Genomic DNA, 27965 nt, shown 5'->3' with positions numbered 1-27965 from the left:
AATGCCGGAAAATCTCTCCGTGCGACATATTTCTGGTTCCCGCTGCCGCCCTGTGAGGTGACCTTGAGGCGAGTTGAGCGCTCATACAACGCAGGCTGCTAGCGGGTAGCTGAGTACCCTGCTGGCTGGTAGCGCTTGGCTTAAATAAGGATTACTAATACCTTATCAAATGAAGAAAACTTTCTGACCTTAGCCAGTTTTAATAAGTGATTATTAAGACATGTTTCCCTGAGCTCTGCGCCTCATGCATGCATTGGTTACCTCAGACAATGTATAACTCCTATCTTCTCATATAGAAACTAGGTCCCTGTGACGTCATGTGGAGTGGCATGGGCCTTTTCAAATGAGGATAAAAATGGACCATAGCCATTCGTCTAAACCGGTATTTCTAAAACGAAATAATTTGTTTATTATGAATAAAGTAATGGTGGGTAACGAATCGCAATCAATGCCTTTCGTTTTCTTTGATGAAGGAAACTACCCTATTATATGTATAATCATCTGCCGATTTCCATAAAATCCATGAATGGCGATACTTTCAAAAGACGATTTACCGTATAAGCGTGTGTAAGAGGCGCACACGTGTAAGAGGCGCACCCCTGTTTTGAGCATCGGAGCTTTGAAGAAAAAAATTTTGCGGCATTTTCTTAATACTATCGCGCGGTGTTGCAGACATACGCCTGGAATTTCGACAGTTATCGAATTTTCCTCTTTCAATATTAATTGAAAGAGGAAATTTGATAACTGCGGCGGTAATAGCGGCATAAGAGGGAGTAGAAAGAGTTCCGATCCTCTCTTCGCATATGCCGTTGCTCAACGATGCTTGTCCTATTCACGAACAATTTTTTAAAAATGTTCTTGCAGGATTATTGCAATAGAATTGCAGCCGTGGAAAATTTTAAGGCAAAACACGACAGGCACATAGCATAAACCTTCCCAAAAGCTTGGACAACGATCGGGACAATCTCAGCGCCGTAGGATAATAACCACGTGGTAGATTTAACGGAACCACACTCGGCCCTCCATCAGCCAATGCCTCTGCCGTTTATTTTTTCCTTTCCGAGACCCCACAGGAAAATAGGAAAACCTCAAGTTACAGGGGAACAATGGAAACGTGTTTCATCCCTACCCCGTCTCACCAACTGACCTTGATCGATCTCCCAGTTTATGGAGGCTAAATGCTAGGTGAGTCATCTACTGGACCCGAAGATATCTCGATAGCTTTCAATAATTGTATGACACGCACGAGGCTCAAAAAAAGAAAGAGATCTAGCACGACGCATATCTGACAGAATTTAAGTTTTTTAAGCTCTAATTGTTTGACACAAAGATTTATAGTTACAACAAGGCTACTAATATTCAAAATAGTCCAAACAGGACAATTTCGGAGGAAACAAGCGTAGCATAAGCGCATTCAAACAAGACGAGACGGACTGGAAACTTAAGGCAACGCAAACTGCGTATATCACATTTGCTGCGCCTTCGCCCCTTCGCTTTGAAGGCAATGACGTCACATGCAAGATCGGACGTGTTCTTCCCGTGCTCCTTCGCTCATAGCCTCGTAGCTTGAAATACGGAGGGGAGGGAGCGCGCTCCTTCCCCTCTGTATTTCGTTGCTTGCTTCGAAGACGGAGGGACCGCGCTCCTTCCCCTGGACCTCTCCTTCCGCGCTCTTCACTTATAAGCATTTCTGATTTCTTCCATCCACAATTTAGTCCAACAATGAACACACTTGTTCGAATTTTTTAAAGCGCAGGTTTTGACACCAATATAATTTTCAGTTGCAATAATCCTGATATTAGCGTCTGAAGATGATTTTTGGAAAATCAGGTACTCAGCGTAATGGAAATTACTCGGCAAGACAGATATTGACTATTGAAAGGGTATGTCATTTAAAAATACGCGTTTCTCTACGTTTGACAACCGATTACTATATGCAGTATAAATTCCGCGGGATGCCCACTCGTGGCAGTAAATTTAGCGTGCCCTCCGGAGCGAAAAACCCCCGCGCGATGTTTACCATGTTCACCTCTGGGGTACCGACGTGACGGCGCGATGCTTACAAGAAAAGCAAACCGGAGCATTTTAAAAATACGTCACTTAGGGAGAAACTCCCCTGCCTGCCGCTTATTTTTGACCTAGGATTACAGATGACTGACTCACACTGAAAACGATGGCCACTCAGTTCTCCTTAGACTTGCGACCAGTGAACACCAGACTCTTACATGCGCTTATACGGTACTATGATGCCAATGACTTTATGGCACATCCCTTGCAAGTCAACCATCTTTTATTGATCAGTAATAAATTAATATTTATAGCACTCCACCAAGTTAGCCCATTTTGGCAGTATTTCCCATTTTCTGCATAGTTTACTATTTTTATTTATTCCTGACTTGCCTAATATTGTGTGGAACCTTTGTAACTTGATCCACAGAGCAAATAAATATTATCATGTAACACCCACCTGTACTTTCCACTATAATCCATCATGTTATTGGTTGTGGTTGGACTAGAGGGCTGACCCTCTCGTATAGGCTGAGCAGTGGATCTTGTAAAGCGGTAGGGGTCATGAAGTCGCTGCATTGAGCCCATTGAAGAGGGAGCACCATTTGTTGTTCCATTTCCGGATTTCAGATCATCATGCGCATTTGGTCCAATTCGGTTGAAGGAGTCATAGGATGAAGACATGCTATCATGGCCCTTAACCAAAAATGACCAGAAAATATTTATAACTTTCTAGATCACTCAAAATTCTACTTTATCACTTCATTGGACAGGAAAATTCTCTGCCAGATGCTTTCACAGTTATTTAGAGCTATTATAGTGAGGATATTCTTTCAGCAATTTTACACATAGTTTCTAAATTAAGTATCACACAATTGAAGATAAGTGACAGAATAAATTGCTCATTGACTTGAAATGAAAGAATCAATAATGCTAAAAAAAAACAAGAAGATAAAAATTTAAACTTTACATGTCCATTACTATTAATCGAAAAATAACTTAAGGACAAAAATATGCAATTAAAAAGATTGACTTCATTTGATGGAATAATTTACCTTGAGTAAACTACTTTTTACTACCACAGATCTTTCTTTAATAACTTTACCCATTCGCATCACTTATTCCTATTCTAATTTCACTAATTATGTCAATTATGCTCTGATTTGGGAGCACATCCGCAGACTTGTAAGCCAATATTGTTTTATTTCTCAACAATTATGGCATTAAACTGTAAATGAATATTTAAAAGAAATCCCTAGGCCAAAGTACCCAGCTGCTGATGAATACTAAAGTAAATATACTTAAACTACGCCTAAGCTGAAACATTAGCCAATGCAATGGGAATGATTATTTTTAGATGAAAATATGAGTTGTACAAGGTAAAAAAAGATAGAATAACACCCAAGTATGCCTAATTGAAAAACAAAATTGAGAAGAGAAACTTCTGAATAATGGATAATGACTTCAATCAAACCTATGATCATAAAATATCCACAGACAAGGCCATAAAATGTGAGAGGGAATTGTAAATGAGGATTCAGTTTACCGATGGCTTCCTCACCCCTTTGGTGGTCGGCCTTTCCAGGGAACTCCCAGCTGCCACTCCTCTTTGAGCATTCATGTAGTTACCATCACTGTGGTACTGCTGTTGATGACCGAACCCTCCATTGTCAATGGCACTGCTCTGATTTGCACTTGCCCCTACACCCACCCCTCTGCTATTGCTTCCACCACCGAAGAGTCGTTCGGTGGCAGAGCGCAGAGTAGATGGTGACCGCCCAGGCTTGTTAGTGCGATCGACTCGAGGAGGAAGATCTGGCACTGCAGGGTTTCTACTGGAGCCTCCAGATGGCGAGTGGGGTGGGGAGTGTGCAAGCAATGGAGAGCAATGCCTCTGTTGCTGAAGAGTTGATGGAGTGAAATATGAGAGGAACAGCTTCATTTTAGGATTCTCCATTAACCTTTTAACTGCCAGCCCATTTAGGGTGGGATGTGCAAACACTGCCAAGGCTATTTTCCAGAATTTTCTAGATTTCAGATTTTAAACTATTGCAATGGCTTAATTTTATTTAATATATAAGAGATGAAACTAAGCCATAGAAATGATGCACACTGGCATAAATGAGACAGCAGGCGTTGGAAAGGCATAAATCACAAAATAAAAAAAGTCGGGCTGATTTATCGACCCGTGGCAGTTTTCACATTATCAGAGAGGACCAATATATCGGCCTGCTGGCAGTTAAGGGTTCAACTTTCTCTTAGTGCAATAAGATAGAATCAAAATTGAGGAAAAAGTACTTTTATAAGATGAAGTGGAGATAGCTCAAAGCGATATGACAATGGGAAACAACATGTATTATCAATACAAAACCTATGTTGAATGAAATATGAAGAAGACTATCATGAACTCATTTATGATTGAACAATCAAATAAATATCAATTTACCAATTCAGACTGTATTGAAATATTGTTAAAAATATCCGAAGTTTCATAAATTACCAGTGTTTTTGAGTGATTTTTCTTTGTCTGGATGAGGTTACCTTTCCGCAATGTAGTAACACAATGAAGAACTGATTCTAGACCAAAACCTAAGTAATCTTTTATTTGAAGATTAACCAGCAAAACTTATTACTATGCATGAATGTAATGAGTTAGAAAGTGAAACGATTGGAACTGACATGTTTGAGACCAGTATTTATCATTTAGCCACATTCAACCACTATTTAGTTGAAAGAAACCTAAAAGGTTTTAGAACCCATGACTCTTTTCAAAAATGAAAAAATTACCTGAGGAGAAACGAAGTCATTGCCATTCCCACTGACACGAAGATTAGAACCATAACAGTCAACAGATGGATGTTGTTGATGCATGTTTTGTCCATGTCGATTTTGCTGTCCACTTCTCCGAGATGCAGATTGACTGGTATGACCACTAGAATGACCATGGTGATGACTCTGCAAACAAATTTTAAAACAAAATAATGTATCACTAAATAATACCAAGGAATCACACAGATATAGAAGAGAGGCACACTGAACATTACATAAAACTGGACCCATAACTCAACTTCCTATTATGGACATGGACTCCACACAAGAGAAACCTCAGTTACTTCATTTTAATTTCAGCCCTACATAGTACATGTGACATATTTAGTTAGTACAACTGTACCCAGTCACAGATCATTGTGACCTCTGACAGCCATAATATAATGAATCAGACAAAAAAAAAAAACAAGTGGAAGGGAAGAAAGGTTAAGGAAGACCTCAAACTAGTCATGGCAGACAGTTAAGGAATGGTAAATAATGGATGTCATACAAAAATATTGATAGATTAGTTGATGAAAGAGCTGAGTCTTACAAATCCTATGATTATTTTCCAATTCAATATCTTGTATCCTCTTTCTTATCACGCATCCCTTTTAAAAAAATTTGATCAAGCCTTTAACACATGTAACAAACTAAAGAGGAAATGGCCGGCAATTACCTTTCAGCATTTAATTTGATTGCATCAAAAATTTATGAAAAAAGTGAGAAAATTAAAATTTTACCATCATCATTTTGCCATCAGAAACATCACCTCAGATTCTGATGATTGAAAGTAATGGCTTTTGATTGCAAATTTTACCCTTTTTATAAGGAAAATACTGCAAAAAGTATAGTAAAATCCTGATTTTAAGCAGTTGGAGGTTTCAAAATAAGGATACACTGAAAAATCAAATTATACATGTAAAATCAAGAACTTGTGATGAGAGGGGCATAACTTTTAGGATATCATTTTCTTGCTAGAATCAAGCTTATTTGATATCTCGAGTTATTTATGTGAATACCCAAGCGTATTTCCAAACTAACGTGGCATTTAAAATGGCAGTATATTTTGATCTCTAATTAACTAACACCCCTTATGCCTGTCATGGAACAACTCATGGCAGCTGGACGGTAGTATGCCAGCCAGAATGCAATGGACTCAAGCCAGCCATTCCAGCTGAACGAATCCCATCAAAATCGAGGCTGGAATCCAGAGAGCATGCTAGAGTCGACTCTCTTAGTTACAAAGTTCACACCATAAAACCGGAGGTTTGTAAGAACGTTTCTTTTTTGAAATGAAATTGGCGAAAGATGGATCTGACATGACTGTAGCTACTTTATTTATTATTTCATTTATGTGAAAATAAGCATTAATTGATTAACAGATTGTTTTGTAAATAAGGAGGTATATTTCTTACAAAATAACATCTTAAAATAATCTCGTTTCAGTTTGAAGTCTACTTGAAAAGAGATCCTAGGAAAAACAATTTTTGACTGCCTAGCTATTGCCTTCCGAATTCATTTCAGTTTCTTGTCGTCTAAACATTTTCATGACCATACGGCATCAACAGCATTCATGTGTGAAACTTGGCTGCCGCATTACGCAATCCAGTGACAGTGAGAGTAAAAGAAAAGTGTCCAGAACCCACATAGCACAAGATATCTTCTAGATATCTAGAAAATATCTTCAATGTCTTGGATATCTTAAAGATCTTCTAGATGTCTAGAAAATATCTTCCATGTCTTGGATATTTTAAATATCTACTAGAAGTCTAGAAATTTTTTTCAATTTAGAGGATATTATAAAAATCTACTAGATGTCTAGCATACGTCTTTTTGAGTATAGGGACTCTTTTTCTATATGTCCAGTGTGATCAAAATTGACAGGTAACTATGAACTGTCTCAGCTTATTTACCATCAATAAACAAATCCAATGCAATGGAATAAAAGGTATGTCAAAACTCTAGTCTCTGCTTCTTATAATTAATTTACAACTAATATTTTTTACTATCGTAACAAATATTGCCATAAGCTTTTACGTATCACAGCTATGTGCTCATTCATATAAATATCATTCATTCATAGCCCTGATGAAGGTGTTTAAATACGTTGGCAAAAACTTGCATTAAACATTCTTCAACACCTATACTGCAAGACACTGAATCAACATTCATTGATAATGTTGCAGACTCCTTTGAGAAATCTAAAAGGAAATTATAATCTGCTTTGGTAACTTCAAATTTGGACTAGGAGGAGGAAGCCCGCATTAGAAAGAATTGAATGCCAGAGAGGTTCCAAAATTCAGGAAGAATCCCCAGAAGGCACCCTACCATCAACTCCTGCTCCACCAGTAGGCTGTCAGTTGAAAATAAACTATTGTTATACCGAAAAATATTATATTTTACTCATTTGTCCTGAATCTTTCCAATGGATTGAATTTGAATATGAATGTCTAGAAAATATCTTCTCAAAGATATCTTGTAAATATCAGAAAAGCGGACATTCAGATATCTACAAAATATCTAGAAGATATTACAAGATATTTTCTAGATATTAACTGAAGACGTTCTAGATATTTTCTTGACATCTAGAAGATATTTTGTGCAATGTGGGAATCGGTTGGGAAAAGTTGGGGTGAGATGAAAAATTGACGTGGCAATAAAGCCCAAAAGTTTTTCCACCAAAATGTCTTACCATTTTGAAGGGTGAATAGGGTGGAGGGGCATTGTAGCCAGGAGCATCGCCATCATCTCCCAAGTCATCCTCCCCGGCTGCCGCAGCTGAATCCCTAGTAATGCCATTTCCAGAGAGTCCTCGGACTGTGTCTTCATCTTCCTCGTGTGTTGCTATGCTTGGGTCGCTGTTACTCTTCTTGAGGGCCGCACTGCCTCTGAGGGGACCGAACCCGTGATGGACTACACCCGTCGAGGCCGCACCAGGTTGCACGCCCTGCTGCTGGGATGGAGCGAGGGGGGAAGAAGTGGAGGCGGGATCGGGGCAGAGGTCAAGGTCAGACTCGGGAGAGGAGGCATAGGATAGGCGAGAGGTCATGGGAAATAGGAAGTCATCAGATAAGGATTCATCTGGCTGCAGGAGGGAAGTGGACGTGAAAAAAGTTTCATTGCGTAGAAGGTGTTGAAATTTAAGAGAAGCCAACAAACATTCATTTCAGTGGGGTTTGCAGAGGAGTGAATGAATAAAGGAGTGAATGAAGGAGGTATTACACAAAAAATTATTTTTTGGAAAGGAACAATTTTTTTACACGGGGTGCAAATTTGACATGTTAACATTTACGCAAGAGATGAAATTTAAAATGCAAACACACACACGCACACACAAAGAGTGATGAGAAGAACAAAATAAATGCATTTTTAAATAATTCAGAAAAAGAGATGATAGGGATTGGTAGAAAAGTAATGAGCAGGATATGTTTGTACACATATTATGGGGCATACAGCAAAAGATGCATTTTTTTGCAGGAAAACCAAGGAGATCATGAATGAATGTAATGGTGGGAAATAAAATAATGCAAGAAAGTGCACAGCAATTATGGATTTTAGTGTCAAAAACATTAAATAGCAACAAAATCATTATGATCCATACAATTAATTACCAAATGTATGTACAAGAAGGGTGCATGGGTGACAGAGGGGGCCGATATTGGATTGCAGAAGTGGAGGGAGGTAGTAGGTTGTAGAGTGATGAAAGGTGCCACAGCATGGGAGGTGAGAAAGTGGAGTAACATAAGGAAGAAACAAAAAGGAACCACAGCGTTAATGAAAGGTAAGCATGCATAATAATGAGGTTCAGGGCAATGCTTAGTTCAATCTGAGAACCTTTATGCTTAACTTCAATTATAGCAAGACAGGTGAAGTCAGTAAAACTCTTTAAGTTCAAAGCTCATAAGCAATGCCTAGACTTCAAATAATAAAATACCAAACTATAAAGGTATCTAATGTCTAAAATAGATACAGAAGCTTCAAAGTATCCGCTGATGGCCAATTTGTAAATAGAGGCATTCTATGCCAGTGGGGCAAAGAGGATTTCCTAGCTATAGTGTCAAAATGCATTAAAAATAAAACAGGCCAAATTACTGACCAATAACAGAGTAAGGCCCACTTTAAAAATTGAAACTAGAAGAAGTAATGCTTAGAATACAAAGAGTAGGAATAGGAATCTTCCTTCATATATAAAAAGAGTACAAATAAATAGGTTAAATTTATCAAAGTTAAACAAAAATTGATTAATTTGAAGCACAACATACTCGATTGGCTTCTTAATGAATACATGAAAAAATACATAAACAGCCATAATCTCACACTTTCAACTAAAATTCGGAAAATTTAACAATAATTAGAATTCCATAAATGATTATATTTGTATTAAGGCAGTTGAAAAGTAGCCAACTCTAAACCATACGTGTATATAAAAAGTTCTAATTTCTAGAATTTCAACAAAAAAATAAACAAAGCAAAAAATAGGAATGAAAAATGCATAATTTATAACAAATTAAACATAACAGCACAAAATTAAACCTAAAGAGTTAGGCAAAATGCAAGCTAAAATGCTCATTCTATTTTATTTTTCGATAAGTTAACATTTCTTTCACCACTAAATGAAGCAAGCATGCCCTGCAAAGCCATGGACAAACAGACATTCAGTTTTAGTGAACACAATACAAGTTATAATCCAAAATTTTCAAAGGCATGAGTTTTAAAAAAGGATTTCAAAAATTCCCTTCACCTGAACATGTAACTTAATCCTAAAGATGCCAAAAGTGCCCCGAGCACCAACACTTCCATTTTGGAGATACCTACTAAACTGAACTCATTTCTCCATTGAAAGACATTCAAATAAAATAAAATTTAGAATAAAAGTGTAGCAGTGTGCCACTTTCCAGATACTTCAACCCAATGCTATTTTTATGTTTATTTTTTCATTAAAAAAGAAAATGATTTTGTCACATGAAGTACCTATATAAAACTTTTGGTTCATCAATAGGCAGATAAAAAAATTATGAAACACACATATATTATAGAAAGATTCCAATATATTCTCCTACATTTAAAGAAGGTAGGTAAAACTGGGGGTACCTAATTAAATTTTTATTGTAATAATTACATTGAGCTATGAATTAGTGCTTGTAATTCGCCACTGTCACAAGTTGAAATATCCCAGGTGAAAAAAGGTCTAATTGCTGGGGCATTGATTAAAAAAAAATGAATTAACTGAAATTATGAGGACAGTAAATTCCAATTCCAACTTAAGGTAAAAGGAAAAAAATTTCTTGAAAACCAATTTTTTTTATTGTTCCAGCCGATCTTCAACTCAGTTTTAAACTCTATATTGCTCAAGGCAGAGAATTAGAGAGAGCCTTTTCCCTAACCTAAATTAATAATGGATTGTAAGCATCACTGAAATTATCCAGGGAACTTTGATAAATACGCAATCCCCTGAGAGTCATTTTTGAATGACAAAACTACAGGTTATCATGGAGAAAACACACATTTTCTCACAATCAGGAGCATAAATTCTCAGTAAATTTGAATGTAAAAATCAATTAAAACATCAACAATTACCTAGGCATGAGAAAAATGATGAAACTGAAATATGTAAATCCATTCACATTCATTTTTACTGGGTAATTAGGTATGTTGAATATCAGAATAATTCAGATGGCAGAAAAAGTCTAGTTTAAAAAAATATCAAGAGAAACATTAATTTCAGCACAATTACAGGAAATAAGGGGACACAATTGAACACTGCTAAAACATACTCTATACATGAATGAATCTTAATCAACAAGATCACCAAAGTTATCTCACGGCACAATTTGATCAAATTTTAGAAATTACGATTTGAACAAAATTAACAGGATTTGGCATTCAAAATGTCCAACATTATACGGACTTCCATTTATCAAATTTATAACTTCCTACTTAAGATTCCAACAACATTATGAATATGAAAAAGTACAGGCAACACTGTAAAAACTATGAAAACAATCAAATGGCAGTGTTTCTCAGGGTAAAGTCTTCTCGAAATAAATCCTATTGAAAGAATTGGACTATCGGAATATGACTGAGCAATATTTCATTAGTCACACTTGAGGTTGAAAAACCACATTGATGTTAGATACTACACATTCAGTAGTTAAGGAGTGATTATAAGGCCATTCGCATCAGAACATTGAATGATGAGTATTTAAAAAAAAACTATAAGTCACCGAGCAACAAGTCACATGGCTCAACAAAATATTAGTTGGAAGACTTAAATAATTTGCAGTAGGATGAACAAGAACTGGATTCAAAGGAAATCAACAAACTCTTCCCTAATCACGGGTAACAGGGGGCGTCTTATTTGGCTACCAGATCCACAATTATTCTGAACACAGTAATATCCATCATTGTTGCTATTGTAGTTGTTCTCTACCAATATTTCATATAAATTTTCAGGAGTGGGAGGAGTTATAATGGGGGTTAGGGCCTCAATGACCACTGGAGATGGATCTGGAGGAGGTTGGTATGGCGGTGGTGAGTGAAAATACAGAGGAGAATGGAATTCTGGTGTCAACCTGGGATTGGTTGGTGCAGGGGGTGCAATGGTGAACTGGCACTGAGGAATCAGGTCAGTCGGGAATCCAACAGGCTAACAGCATAGCCAAGAGTGCACAGCAAGCAAGGGGCGATTTACAAAATACAAAGCGTTATCCATTTCAAATAGGCCGCAAAGTGGGGGGGGTTGTTTTTGTCGGCATATAAGGAGAAAGGCCAGGATGACAGGAGAGACAAAGAAAGAATGACAAAAGAGAATAATTCAGCTGTTGCACAGAAATACTACTATACAATATACACATTGAAACAACACAGAACTGAAAATATACCTTTGAAAACAGTGAATGAACTTCCTGTGCGGTATAAAGTGGGTCGTCCTGTTAACACTGTATTCTCAGAGTAATCATTTAAAAAATTGTGTCTCAATTATAAACGAAGAAATTTTTACCAAAAAAGTTGGCTAGAATTTTGAAATTTGTAGACAATTCATCAAAATTTAATGCAATAAAATTTTTATGAGGAAAAATTAATCCAAAATTTCTCTTTCATTCCTGCCCATTTGCCAAACATGTATGCACACTCCCAATTATCCGGGCTAATGATGGGGAGAGACGGCACGAATAATCGGAGAACACGGATAACTCAAACTTTCACTTAAATGTCATCAATGTTCATAATTTACCTAAAACAAACATTATAATATTATATATGCAGTTATTCTGTTATTTTAGAGTGCTTCCCGGACTCAATCAGAGCTTTCTTTGCCAGTTCGCGATCTTTTTAGCGGCGATAACATGGCTTTACTCGTATTATTAATGCTCCATGTAAGGCCTGGTTTCGAAAACCACACATCCGTGGCTGTGTGATCACGGATACAGAAAAGTGGTTAGCATGAATGCTTCAAAACAACTGCTCGACCTCGGAAACTACACTGTCAGGCACTACGCAACGTAGTCGCGTCTCGCACAAGTTGACCGCATTGCAACAGCTGTGGGATGCGTACCCGTGATCACAGAGTGCAGTAGTGCACTGCGAGGCTTGGAAAACAGGAACATAGTGCTCCCATGACTTCAGCCAGCACGCGATCGCTATAGTTTTACGAAGGGGATTCTAACGCAAATCATTAGCCCAGAGTGCAGATTATCACAGAGTGCAGTAGCGCACTGCAAGGCTTGGAAAACAGGAACACGGTGCTCCCAATCGCTATAGTTTTACGAAGGGGATTCTAACGCAAATCATTAGCCCGGTGTATCCTAGCATTAATGCAGTAATTCCGATTATTTTGCGTCCGATTTTATTTTTTTAATAAAGACCACGGAAAAAACTGAGCAAGGGTGAAAATCATGCACAGATAATCCGCAACCCGGATAAACCGCAGCCGGATAATCGGGAGTCTGCTGTAATTGAATATCAACAGATATTACGTGACGAGACAGCTAATGATTATAGGGATGAGTGAAAGAAATCAGGTTTCGGAATAACCACAGGAAAATTATTTGCCCAAATGTTTTGGAACAGGAGTGGAAATTCAATTTTTTTTTACCTTCATGCAAATATTTTTGGGAATTTGTGCCACAACCATAGTCTCATCTCTTGGAATTGATGCATGCTGTTTTAGCTACCTATCTAAAAACTGCACCAGCAGACTTTAGGCATGGTGAGTACCCGGGTGATCTAGCTAAAGTTATTTCTCATTCATCACAAGGGATGCTTTTCTTAAAGCTTTCATCAAAATTAAGTTCCATTAAAATGTTTAACTGACATGATTTATTTCTAATGCTTAATGTGGCGAAGCAAGTTGGACCTTACAACAGAATGACGCCATTTAAAGAGATGCACCACAAAATAGTGTTCAATTAAAAAAATGACAAATATTTCACACTGATAAAATTTCACTGAAGAGTGTGCAGTGAAAATTCACGATTTAAAATTATTACAAGCTTATTGGAAACTAAAAATCTCATGAAAAACATTCAGACAGTAGCTTAGAAAGTACCATAGTGTTTATTCAATTTACAAAGATCTAACATAACCAAACAGGCATAAAATTCAAAAAACCTTAAATAGAGGAAATAATGTAAACTTTGAATGCCAAAATGGACAGATCAATCACTGAAAAAAGACAAAGAACCACTAACAGTTAAATACATTAAAAAAGGCATTTGTTAACTGCAATCTACAAGTCTCCGAAAACATTAACAGCTGTATGGTTCCCCATGCATTAACCATGCCAGTTACTTTTCCAGACGTAATATATAACTAGCTGTAATACAAAATTCAATATAAATAACAAATATTCAAATGCAATTACCTCCTCCAGAGTGTTTTCACTTTTAAATCACTAAGGTTAAACGAATGTACAAATAACAAAAGACCATGGTAACCTAGCAGGTACATAGAGCATTTGGTCCCCAGTTCAAATCTCAGATGAAGCCCTTGGAAAACAACAACAAGAAATCTTTGCATTGCAAAGTGACTCAGGGAAAGATCTAGCGTGAAAATGTCGAGTGCTTATCCAAGCTAACATTCAGGTCATATTCATATTCTATGCATGGTAACGTGTGATTGATTTAAATTGGAAATTAATATTGCTGCCATTTTGTACAGCAATTAAGTCCTTGAATTGAATGCATTGATACATGTTTTAATAACTCGCTCCACAATCGCACAAAAAATTTAACATTAAACTAACTAATAGAAATAGAAAAATTTTATGATACAAATAAATAAAAAGCCCTTTCTGTCTCTACATTTTAAAATCCTTTTCTTTCTAAGAAATCTGCTATTTATGTACTATGAAAGGTCGTTCTCAACTATACTTAGCTACCTAGTAAAGAGCTCCCTCTTCAAAAAGACTCAAAACAATTAAATGAACAGATTCAGGCAGGGAAGATCATGATAACTACATAACAGCTAATTAAAAATTTAAAAAGATTATAAGCCATCAAGGTTGGGAACCCTACCCATTTGTAGGCCTATTAGCATATTATAACTAGGTATTGTACCTGTCTAGAGAGAGCTCATTAGAAATTCAAATTTAAAAATCAAAAAATTAAAATTATCCACTTACAGATTTCAAATATGTAATAAAATGGGTTTTATAAGTTCAGGCCAGTGGCCATAGGTAACATCAAGGATGTACGTAGTTACATTTGCATCCAAAGGGGTACTGAATGATGCTTTAGTTTTTTCGTTGGATTAAGGCTCTAGGCTACACAATGTGACATAACCTTGACAACAAAATATCAAAATTGCAGCATTTTCAGAACTCCATAGTACAAGCAAAAATTATTATTATTATTAAAAACAGAAAAAATAATTTCAATGAAGCACAAAAATTGTCCATTTTTTTAAGCATAACTGACACCACACAAGACAATGAGATTCATTGTCCATTCAGCCACAGAACAGCATGCTAAAAATGCATACGCTAAAAAAATTACAAACTCTCCATATTAACAGAGGAAGGAATAACCAATGTGCTCAATGGCATAGAAAAATAATAAAAGGTTTTTTGTTTCCCTAATGCTAGTCTAAGTTCCATTCTCTACCAAGAGGCCCCACCAGCTTCTGGTTCTCGATGCTTACCCAGTGTAGAGGATCCAACATACTGAGGCACCGTAATATTTTCCAGGATAGTATGAATGCATGCAGTTCATACCTTGGCTTTTGCAGGCCTACCAAGATCATTCAGGTTCTAAAAACACCTTGAGAAAACCCAAGCTATTCCTGAAGACGCATAGGCTAGGGAATGGAAGGTGGCTCATGGCTCTAGAATAAGGAAGTAAACTTGGGTTTTCCCGTGGGGGCTTGCACCTAAGTCATATCAAAATTTATTTCCAAAGTCTAAATGATAAATACCAATGCGATGAAACATCGTGTGAATAAACTACCTACATAATTTGAATTTATCAGGTATGAATAAAAAGTAAATAATCAAAGCGGTAAAATATTTTTTGCTATTATGTTATGTTTGTGGGAAAAAATTACTTTTTCTGAACTTTTGACGTTGTTGCATAATGCAGCTTTTTATATTCACGAAAACAAGATACTTGGATAAAATTTGCAATTTGCAGAACATTCTTCATGCTTTAATTCTTCCATGTTGGAAGGACACTCCCTTTCTCCCTAAAGAGATAACTTTTTCCTTTCATTTAATTTGTTGGGTATTTTTTGTAAAATTAACTCAATTATTATTTTTCATAAAGAAATTGATTCTACGGAAGGGTGAAAAAATAGGCATTCGTCATTCAAATTTGGGAAAGTACAAGAAAATTGGCAAATGACTCACACCTTCCTGAGAATGCTCACTAATGATGCAGGTTATGCATAAAAAAATGCCAATTTTCTTCCCAAGCCTTCACAATTAAATAGCCCGAGAAGTACACTTTTGAGCACTTTTCCAGGATGATGCATCCACCATAGCTCTCTCGAGGAGGTCATCATGTCCTTGAGGAAAATTATAAAAGGATACAACCAAGGTATACCAAGAAGATAATCTATGTCCCATGTACACTCACCTGTTACCAGACATATTTAATATAAATACTATCAAGCAGAGAATTGAATTGGAGCTATTTGAAAGCAAACAAAAACATGAAATGATCAAATGAATCTGGTGCCTCAACTACCATGCGTTTGATTCAAAGAACATCACAGCATAAAATAGACAGAAATTGCCACTGCATGCTACTATGTTGCCCCAAGGCAGCAGTAAGAAGCATATTCGGTGGCATACTCGACAGTAAGCCATCTACATTTCAGTGGCGGAACTCGCTCCATTTCACATTACTCTTTCGTCCTTGTCCGTGAACACTCTGGTCATTCCTTTCTCTGTGATATTAGTTAGTATTGAAAGCACAAAAGAGATTTAAAATAGTTGAAATTACAAAAGAATGTGTCAGTTTTAAAGATTGCCATTTTTCAAACGGTAAGCACTAATAAGCGTTTCATCCACCAATGACTAGTGTAGTCACTAATCATTGTTTGTTTGAGAAAAAAATCAATGTTTGTTTCCAGGTTATTGCTAATCTCAATTGGTAATGTTTGAGCTCCGATTTTACACCATCCCCGCATTTGTTTTAAATCGCTTAATGGCTGTTTTTCATTTTATGCAGTTCCTCACATATTATGTGATTCCCAAACGCACAATTGTGCCTGCTTTCTCATTTCGTCTTTCCATTAACTATAATCTGATAATTACCATCATTGATGTTGGTCCTTAGTCATATAGATTGTCATTTTAAGAGGTCACATAGCTCCATAGCTTGAACCATTTGAAAAAAGGAGATAATATAAACTGACACACTCTCTTCCAATCACCTTGCAGTCTCAGCAAAAAAGGCCTAAAAATATCAAATGTTGATAAAATGCATCAAAATTATACATTTTACCACAAAGCAATTCTATGATATTCTTGACACCATCACCAATTACTTAAATTTATAACTACTATTTCAGCAAAACAATGCATGCAAGAAAAAGTTTCAAATTAAACTCAAAAAAACCTCTTCCAATAAGTTAATTCCCAATTTTCACACACTTTAAGAAACTGGACATAGGTACAGAAAAATTATAGTATCGGCAACAGTCTGAAATGAAAAAAGAAGTGAGAGGTGACTATAACCTTGGCTTCAGATATCCACAGTGGGCTGGCCTGCTGCCTGTCAATTGTTTCCCTCACCCGCCTGTACCATGAATCTGTCGAAGGTGTTGCCAAAGGCACTGATGCAGTGAAGACGTGAGACCAAGCTCTCTCTACTCTCTGGCTTTGATCGAGTAGCTTTTTACTGCTTTTGTGGGCAGTCCTGAAAATTAATTCCAAAACATGAATTGCTATATTTGAAATTTACTCATTCCAAAGATATACATATCAGAAAATAAATTTTATATAGCTCGCGATAAAAACTATCCCTGGTGACCACGGATGGCAAGTGAAACGAAACGAAATTGTTTCGTTTCGACCCGGAGCGAAATGAAAATACGAGGCATGGGTTTCGTTTCGTTCCCGCACAAAATTAAAATCACCATGGAGTTTAGTTTCGACCTGTGGCAAAATTTTACTCCCGGGAACAAAACTAAATTAAACTTAACTCAACTGCACATAGTTAAGTTTCGATCCCAGAAGTTGAGTGGATGTGGAAAGGAGGGAATAGTTTCGACCCATCACGTGTGGCATACTACATGATGTGTTTACTATTCAAAAGAAATTAGTGAGAAGTATGTGCAAACTAAAGTGTCGAGCTCATTGTCGTCCTTTTTTTAAAAGCCTTAAATTACTCACTGTACCATGTGTATATATATATCAGAGTGTCATATATATAAAAAGGTATAAGGGTAGTTTTATCAAGAATAATAGCATACATTCCTACGAAACCAGGAGATGTAATGATATTCACGTCAAACAATCAAACCTAGCTCTGGTATCAAGGGGGCCTGAGTTCATGTGTACAAAATTGTATAATAACTTACCTGTATATATTAAAAGTATAGGAAAGTATTAATGTTTTTAAAAAGAGTGTCTCCGTTTACTTACTAGAGAAGTGTTTTTATAGTATAAAAGAGTATCTTCAATGTGAAATGTAACATTTTTTTAATGTGAATTTGTATTTGACGTGCCCTATATACTTGTGTTATGACTGTATCATGATATAATGTGTCCTTTGGGCAAATAAATATTATTATTATTATTATTATTATTATTATTATTATTACGAGTAGAGAGGTCAAAAAATTGAGCTTAAAACTCGAATGGCCAGTTTGCGTTCACCACTCTCCTGTTTGTGGTCAAAAGATGAGAGCCCCATGCACCTAATGGCGGTAGGCCGAACCTCTACTTCATTCAACCATACTTTGTACATGGTGTGTGGTTCGAAACTAAACCGTTTGAGGGTGAAGCATGTGGTCCCACTGGTGTGACACATTATCTGTGTTTTGTTTCGTCCCAGAGGATTAGTTTAGTTTCGACCCGAAATAGTTTTGACTCCAATTTCATTTCCACCCTGAGTTTAGCTCCCCGGGTTTAAATCCATTTCGTTTCAACATTTCGCTCCAGGGAACGAAACTATTGAAAGTTTCCTGCTTTCGACTTTTCTTTAGTTTCCATTGCCATCCCTGCTGGTGATGCAATAGTAATGTTCCAGATAGCACTGCACAAAAACATAAAATATAGACACAAATGCCAACAATAAAAGGAAAACATGTACATACTTATAAATTTCCATAGTTGCTCACAACTTCTTCGGATGATTAGCTTTTATTTGTGCCTACCTATATTTTATATAATTCTGCTATGCTATCTGGAATAATATATAAACATACAAATATTTGTTTGGACTGAAATTTTGATTGCAATAAATGTCAAGTTTTGACTGCCTGAGAGAAATATTTAACACTTATAAGAAAACAATACATAGGCAGAAAGGACTAATTATGTACATAATTTTTACACAAGTTAAATGTAATTTGAAAAGGTTGCATGAGAAAGAGTTATATGAAGGATGACGAGGTTAGACTGAGATAGTAATGAAGTGCAGAAGTATAGAAATTCCTTTATTACACTGGGTCAAGTAGTCCATTGTTACCTAAAATTTCAGTGCCTGACTAGACATCAAAAGATTGATGGAAAACTACATACAGCACACTGCTTGCCAAAAAAAATCTTATTCAACAGGTATATTTAAGGAGTTAATTGTATAGCAAGTCACATGGAAAAAAATCATTCCTTGAATTTCATTTATTTAACAGTAAAAGTCAACCACTGGAGAGTAATCAGTGGCACGATTAAAATGAGGAAGCCATATGCACCACTTTCTCAGGTTATTTCTTTTATTACAAAATTGTAAGTTTTGAAAAATATCTGAGAATGTTGTCAATTCGCTTTCCCTACTGCCACTACCAAAAAATTCCTGTTTTGACAGGATAAAAAACAATACGGAGTATGAACATTAAGTTTGGATGATAATGTTATAGCATTGAGACCACTTACATTTTCCAATCTAAAAATTGGAGCTGCAATGCATACTGAGGTGGGTAGATCCATTTTTATTCATTTATCTTTTTCATAGTCTCATGGTTTCTCAAATAATAATATTATAGAGGCCATGGAAGGTGACCAGAACTAGAGGGTTCAAAACTGTTCATTCTGAAGTGCAAATTTACACCCATATCAGCTCATACATTTGAAGAGAGGAGCTTCTACAAAATTCACTTGCTGTTGCTAGATTAATCTAGTTTGAGAGTAATATAATCAACTATGGTCCAATACCTGTTGCAACTGTCTCGAAAGCGTACATTATAAAAACAGCTACTTTACTTTGATTTTGATATCACGAGATAGATACTAAACTATTGTAAGATCATGATGCTGGTCATCTAGATATGTTTACCACTCAGATTAGCCAATTCTGTTCCAGAGAGGGCTTTTCATTGTATTTTTTCTTAGCATTATTGCTATATTTTACTTCACATATAGTATATCCTTGTTAGAGCCAGATATAGCATCAAAATTCATTTCCCGGCATGCTATTCCTAAAATTTTCCGGGGTACCCCCGCATCCCTCAGTAAGTAGAGCCACATCATGAGGCCTAGCCGAGGGCCCCCAATCACCCCAGACCACCCCTGGGACTGATGCAGCTGACATTCACAGAAAGTCTGGTAAAACCTCTTTGATACCATAATACATAAGATGACAAAACGAGTTTTAAAGGTAAATGAGGTGAATATTACATGATAAAAATCAGAAGAAAAACAATGAACAGATCAAATAAACACATAACTGGAGTCACTGAAGGGCTTATTGTAAGTCAAGCTTTTTATCCCAGGTGGGCTCAGTTATTAAAGTAGGCCCAGATTTTATAAGACTATATTTTATACTATATTGAGTTTTAAAAAATTTAGCAAACTTTGAGATCATCTCATTCTAGACTCAGTGGATGGAAGCTTTTGGGAGCTGCTTTGATTACTTAAGTAAGATTCAAGCTTTCACATTTTTCATGCAAGTCGAATTGGGCAAATTTTAAGAAATGCAGATTGGAATTAATAACTTATGGCATTCATTTTCTCTTAGACATATGATATCTTACGCAAAAAATTAGAATGAGAAATGCAGTGCTCAGTCGTACTAGTCATACGTACAGAGTAAATTATGCTGTTTCATTATAAAAATATATTTCAATATCCGACTTTGTTTGATAAATTTATTAAAAACCTTTCAAATATGACTACATTGCCTTTGCAAACAGACTTCCACCATTTTTTCGCATGCATTGGGGAGCAGAATTTTATCATAGTGGATAACTAATTGTAAGTAGTCAAATAGTTATCGCTACTTCAACACGAATAGCAATTTCCTTTGCCATACCTTCAGTCTACAACATTTAATTTTTTGAATTCCTCCCAACATCCCTGAAAATAGCAAATTATACTTTACACAAAGGGGAGCTATCAAAACCAAACGCCCATGCCCTGGATAGGGGTAACCTACATATGAGGGACTCAAACATATGAAAAGTGCTAAATAAGAGGAACTGGTTGTTTTTGATGATGAGGTTACTCAGTCCTGTGAATTTTAAATAGCAAAAAATGATGATAAAATGCCTTCCTTTGGATAGCTCAAAGATCCATACATCTTAGGATTATGAAAGGAAACTGACCAATTAAACAAGCAAATATAATAACAGTAACATACCAACAATAAAAATGAAAAAATAAAGTCACGATTAAATTTGCAAAAAAAACATCAGTATGGAAATTAAGTATTTCCGGAATAATATATGTACATACTATTAACATAGCATGGGAAAATATTAAACAGTAACACCATCACTGACTCAGTGATTCAACCCTAAGGTTGATTCACAAAGGTGAGGGTAGAGCTCACCTTAGACTCTGTACACTATAGGCATTTGAATAACACACATTCAGTGTAGGTGGTTCATTTAATTGCCATGGGTAACCTTGCACTTTAGGGATTTATATTGAGAGTCTCCAAAGGCTTCACCCAGGAATTGAACCCAGGACTCTCTGGTCAGTACTGTCAAGGCTACCATGGACTGCATCTCCATTAAAAAAAAGATTTATTCAATGGAATTGGGGTAGAGGATACAGAGAGAGCATGGCAAGGAAGCACAAGGTTAAACCTACGACAAAAAAGGTCATGGATGATTATATATTTCACTTTTTTCATTATGTATTCATTTCATCTTCCCCCTCCACTACCATAAAAATCAGTACTTCACATTTCAGTTTGATTATCCCACTTGGATAAATGAAGGATGATACATATCAGGTTAAGAACCCACATTCAGTAGAATAATTCAAATGTGATACCTGGTCAGCTGTTTTGTAACAGCTTGACTAACAACTATGAGTTAATAGCCAGAATTCCATCTGCACCTATAGCTGTAACCGTGTATCATGCAACCGCATCCCTTAATGGAACAATGCACGTACCTTTAGTAAACAATCAGATGTGCTAAAATATCTATAAAAACTTAAAACTACTGAATGAAAATGAAACACAGCCAGCTCCAGTTAATCACAGCAATGATGAATGATGGAAAGGTTAAAAATATATTTGGTGCATACATTAGATGCGATTAAAATGAAAGAAATATTTAAACGTCTTGAGAGATTAATTTAATGCTAATGTGAAAATAGCTTTGAGGTGCCAAGACAACTTACCATTTAAAAAAGTCCAGGCGAGATCTTAATAAGAAAAATAAAATGTAAGGTTGGAATAAATGCAGAATATTTTTCAATTTATAAAATTAAAAGTAGATATTTTATCAAAATTGGACATTAAACCATATGTTGTTATCTCAAAGCATTGCAAAAGGCTATGATTATTTGTTAAGTAAATTATAACAGTTACTAAAAACATTGAGAAAAACTATGTCATTTTAATACTGTACAGAGTGAGGAACTTTAACACGAAAATCAGTGTTCAAAATTATGGTTGTGTTAAAACATGCAAGCTGTAATTATACAATCCTAATCAGTGAAATTAACAAATTAAAATGTGAAACTACTTAAAAATATTATTACATACTCTTGGGAGAGTAATGTTTTGAATATTTTTAAAAACAGACTTAAAGCTGATATATATTGTAATTGATTTTGAGAGAAAAGAATTAATACCATGGAAATTCAAAATTTAAAGTAAAGGATTTTGCTAACAACTGAGCGACAAAAATTCCATAAAATATCTCTTAGTATGAACCAAAAAAGCAATAAATTCAATTTCTTTCATAAGCATTTATGATAACTGTTCACATTAATGTTAACGAACTATCTTTTGACTAAGTAGTAGTTATGGTATGAGATTATGACATTAAAATTGTGTAATAATCCACAGTAAATTTTGGTTGTAACCTGAGTATCTGGGGACAGTGTTGTACCATAAGTGAATGCAATGAACAAAATAAAGGTAGAAAAATTACATACACTCATGATATTAATAACAAACATAATTTTAAGATATTTTCCTAAAGAGGACCAAATTGTGAATTTTCATCACTTAACTGACAAATTTGTACTTTCTATTCCTGGGCACATTTAGCCCAAGTAGAGTCACTGTTTGTGCAACACTGGAAACAATATTTACAAACTACTTTTTGCTACAGCCACTACTTCTTCTCACGTATATGGAAGAGTCATTTTTGGTATGCTATGCAAGCCCAATAACTTGAGAGATTAAAAACCAAAATGCATCAAGAAAGATACTTTTTTAAACAAAAATGACAGAATAATGGACTCAATCGTCAAATTTTTCATACCGTAGGAGCTCCATAAGATATATATCAAGGAGATTACGGAAACAGTCTTGTTATCGAGATGCTCTTTTTTTTGAGGGTTTTATTATTATGGTTATTCTGGCTATCAGTTGTATTATCAAGGTCAATGGAATCACTAAACCCAATCATAACATATTCTATTGAATATAGTCACCTTATCGAGGTTAACTTCTCAAAACGACTAATAGAGATTCTGATTTACTTTGCCAATTGGATAAAAATCTACTATTGAAATTGTTCCAATAATAATAGTCAAGCTATTGAGGTTGATTATGTGTTACAGTAATCTCTAGTGGATTTGAAAATTGCACTTGTAATTGAGGTTGTCATGTCATAGAGGATCGCATAAATGCGGTTCTACCCTATTACCAATTGTGATCGACTTTAAAAAGTAAAGAATTCTGTATTGTTCCATTTATAGATCTGTTGACAACTTATCGAGCTATTCATGGCAAAAAATAAACAGCCATAACCCTTTTGCACTTAAGTTCATGAAAGATGGTGTAGCCCAAGATGAGACCATCATCTTGACAAGATTTTGGCACGATGATGGCACAGAAAATTTGTTTTAAGGCTATTTACTTAATATGTTAATTTTTTATTGCTCTTGGTCCACTTACAACTGATTTGATACTATGATTTTTAATGACCATCCGTATTCATAAATTAGCATATTTTGGAGGTTAGGTGATTTTCGGATGAGAATGTAACCTAACCACATACATAGTTATAAAATGTAGAAAATTATGAAATACAACTAAATAGAAGTACTGAAAAGCATTATTGGGATATGAGAAAATAAAACAGTTGTTTAGGGGAAATGATGAGGACATATGGCATTTGTAAAACCGTGGTACATATAATGAATCAAGTTACAACCGAAATGTACTGTGCATTTACACTATGATAAACATGAATGAAATAACAAACATGTTCTGTAGCTTAAAAGATGCTGATCACTTTGTTAATATACATTCAATTTCAGTGTTTATTTCAAATAAATCAAGGATTGCATGGTTTTCAAAGTTTTCTTTTAAATTGCCTATAAGCTAAAGCATTTATCACACTAAGGTAGCATTACATTAAAATATTAAATTTGGCATCTTGCCGATCTACAGAAAAGCACTCAGAGCTTAGTATGCACACAATAATTATTTCAAAAGCCAAGATATAATTTGTTCTGTGATCAACTGGACGAAGACTGAGGACAGTATAATATGAAATGCAGGTAACTACTTCAATACTCACTTGGAAACACCAGCTCTTAGTTCCTTAATAACATGTTTGGAATCTGCTCGAAGGAAAAGTACAATTGGGTAAAAGCGAGCATAGTTCAGTCTCTCAACAGCTGCTGGTGTCACATCCAACAGAGCATGCTTTCCTCTCTCCACAATATCCCTGATGGAACTCAGTCGAATGATGCCACCAGAACGACCACTTGAAGAGTTAACACCATGAGGGCTTCCCCCTTTCCCAGATGCTGCAGCAGCCAGCTGTGCCTCAAGCTCTGAAGATATACACAATTTTAATTCAATTTTAAACATGAAAAAATAGTTCTAAAAAATTGAAGAGCCTACTAATCAACTACATACCATTCATTTTATTGCATCCCTTGACATGAACATGACTTAAAAAGGTTTTAAAAAATAAATCACAGGGTAGTCATTTCAATATCAACAGGGAATTCCTAGGCTTTGGAAACTATTTCAGCAATCTTTCATACTGTTGGATATTACATATTTTCATAATAATCATCTTTACGGGAGATAAAAATAGGATTGAGAGTAGTAAAATGTAGAAGAGCCTTGACGAAAAATTAGTAAATTCAAATTTAAAATGAAATTTAACCATTATAGTGCACCACCTGTTTTTTTCGACATATTATGAACAATATGATCAAATTTGGGACATATACCAATACTTTAGAGCAGGGATCATCTCACAGCTAGATACTTCCTGTAAAAGGACCATTTCATGCCCAAACTAAATAGCCATTGAAATATGAATGAACGGAAGCTAGAAACATTTTATCAACGTTCCGGTGTGAGCACTTACATTCGACAGCTCTATAAATTATTAATAGAAAATTTCTCAAATTACATTATAACCGCAGCAGTGATGAATTTTTCATAATCAGTGAGGTAACCTCTGTCATCCATTTTGACTATTCTCTAATTAGTAAACGAATCATCAATTTCCACGAAATAACTAGCATAAAAAATTTGAAAAATTGAAGAAGACTTCTCAACAATATAAATATGTACCACGGTTCATTTGATATTAATTTTTTTGGAAAAGACTTGCATCCATCCTTACATTCATAAAATGACCACTCTTTCATTTTCTATTAGAAGAATGATGGGCTCAGCAAAAATGTGGTCTTATCCATTAATTATTGACTGAGTTACGGCGATAAAACTACAACATACTTTTTTTTGGCGTCAAATACTTCAAAACCTTATACTACGTCTTCGAAAGGCTTTGATAACCTTTGAAATAACCCATACATGACAATATGTGTTACACAATGCCCTAAATTGGATGATCACGATGCAAATATCGACAGCTATGAATAAGATTCTACCTCATTTAATTAATCAAATCGACATGCTAAACTGAATGATCTTCCGGCAAGTGATCTCTAAACTCAATTTAGACATCGCGAACAAGCATTAAAAAAAGATGATGCATTCTGGCAGTAACATTCAGCTTAAATCAAATTTAAAGGTTCGGATGGGGGTTAATAGGGATCCAGCCTGCGAAGGGCTTTCATCCGGCCCACGCACTCGTTTCAAGTAGCGAGCGATTCTTGCTCGTTTAAATCTGTTAGATGCCGCTAGGAGCATTGCAGTGCTGTAATGCATGTCAAAGTCGCCTTCAACTGTCCGTAAATAAGAAATATGCCACCGGATACTTCAGAAGATGTTGGTATCGAATAATTCAGTCATCGGCAAATTTGCTATTCGGCCCGCGGGGCGATTCGGAACTTGGAATGTGGCCCTCGTGGCCTAGTAAATTGGAGACCCCAACTTTAGAGTATGAGGAAAAATCAATTATCAATTTTGAAGGCTGTTTCACACAGGGAACTTCATTACACAATCAGATGTATGTACGAAGACACCGCCAAAATTGCGTTGTACATAGTGGTGAATCGCTAGAATGCATACGAGAGTGCATGGATGCGTGATGGCAAAATAGCCCCTGTTCTAATTCCTAGCTCCCATTCTCGCAATTTCAAAACTGTTTCCAGTGCTAACCTCCGCAATGACATGCCCAGTGTAAAACGGCCTTTAGAGCCAATGTGATTTTTCCAGTCTTTTTCTTCGCAAATTTCCCTTTCTAACCACAACAAAATTCCATGACCTTCCCTGAAATTTTCCAGAAGAATGGCCACTCTGAATAAAAAGTATTAAACAACTCACGGGGAGTGGTGAAGCGATCAGGGAAATCTGCCAGCATCTTGTCCCTTGCGACGTCAGAGAGAGGACCAAAGAGCACAACTGGTCGGACAAAACCAGGATGCCTTAGCGACACTCTCTCGTAGGCAGGGAACTTACTAGCAAGTGATGCAGATGAATAGCTCTCACCAAAAACTACATCATCCCAATGGTCCTAAAACATAAGAATATGAATATAAAACATTATGAAATAGAATAGTTAGCACTAAATGTAGAGCTGGATTTACTCAGATACCATTTTTTGTGAAAGCTATCTTAAGCAAACATTTTCTGATGTAAATTATGGAATTTTTTTATAGCTGCTTGATGCCTGCGGAAGCATTGTGTTCCTAGCTCATTGCAACCAATTACATAAAACTAATTTCTGCAACAGTTTCTATCGACTTAATTTTTTTTATAAGTTCTTTCGTAAGTAACAAGGTCAAAAATACATCTAATATATAAACAGTAAAAATATTAAATTGTCCTTTAAATTTAAGTGGCCTAATTATGTCTCTCTAGGCTATAGCAACAACAATTCAACGAACAAAAACAAAAGAAAAACACAAATTGCATGAATGCAAAACAACATCACCAATGTGACTAATACACATAAATGAACCAATTTACTACATTATTAAGCCATTCATGAAGATCAGGGAAGGTTACTATTCTATTGCAAGTATATTTTCCACAATACAACCAAGATTTTATTTGCGAATTGGTAAGCACATTGATGTAGGACAATAAAATATGTGTACCACTGTCATAAAGCATTGAATCAACTCACCCTTCCCAATGATTTTGATCTCCTATGACTCCCCCTCCTCCTCCGGAAGAACCCTACTCTTCCTCCCCCGCCTTCATTAGCTGATGATGTACCACCTCCTCCATCTTTCTTGGCCGCATTGAACTGTGCAGTGGCCAACTCTTCAGCTCTACTCTTGTTAGGAATGGTGCCTTTTTGAACTTCTTGGTTATTGCGTCCTACAAGAATAAAAGATGCCAATGATTAAAATGCACACAGAAATACATCTACTATCGCCGCAAAAAGCTAGAAAAGGCTGAACTTCAAGCATTTGTATGAAATTTTGTCGAAGATCCATACGGTCGTGTCATATTTCGTTTTACTCATCGTTCATTTGACTACAACAATAAATCATTATACATACATTGTTTGTACAAAAAAATATTTAGCTTCTACGGTTGAAAGAGTGAAGAAGAATACGCGGAAAACTTTGAGAACGGCAAAACAGTCGTCTTCTCAAATCGTCATCGGCAAAATATTTGATTGGTACATGTCATTGTCTTTTTGAAGAGAGAACGACATCTTTGCATTACAAATAGCTTCTTAAAATTAAA

General features: G+C 35.8%; 1 protein-coding gene across 11 annotated transcripts in view; it reads right to left on the bottom strand.

The window, feature by feature from the left end:
• LOC124163414 (tight junction protein ZO-1) overlaps window positions 1-27965 on the bottom strand; it is a 267749-nt gene that overhangs the window by 16031 nt on the left and 223753 nt on the right. For 5 of the 11 annotated variants that reach the window (XM_046540312.1, XM_046540315.1, XM_046540304.1 and 2 more), the window contains 9 exons: window positions 27394-27590; window positions 26589-26778; window positions 24415-24673; window positions 22055-22078; window positions 16997-17177; window positions 7511-7903; window positions 4795-4962; window positions 3554-3907; window positions 2468-2703 (listed from right to left, as the gene is read on the bottom strand). In XM_046540312.1, coding sequence (XP_046396268.1) covers window positions 2468-2703; window positions 3554-3907; window positions 4795-4962; window positions 7511-7903; window positions 16997-17177; window positions 22055-22078; window positions 24415-24673; window positions 26589-26778; window positions 27394-27590 — 2002 coding nt within the window. The remainder of the gene's footprint in view (window positions 1-2467; window positions 2704-3553; window positions 3908-4794; window positions 4963-7510; window positions 7904-16996; window positions 17178-22054; window positions 22079-24414; window positions 24674-26588; window positions 26779-27393; window positions 27591-27965) is intronic. The other 6 variants (XM_046540309.1, XM_046540310.1, XM_046540306.1 and 3 more) reach the window with 6 other exon arrangements.

Source organism: Ischnura elegans, chromosome 8, assembly GCF_921293095.1.
Source record: "Ischnura elegans chromosome 8, ioIscEleg1.1, whole genome shotgun sequence".
In the NCBI taxonomy this organism is placed as follows: Eukaryota; Metazoa; Arthropoda; class Insecta; order Odonata; family Coenagrionidae; genus Ischnura; species Ischnura elegans.
The sequence above is the reverse complement of the archived record's forward strand: the minus strand, read 5'-3'. Positions and strand labels throughout refer to the sequence as shown.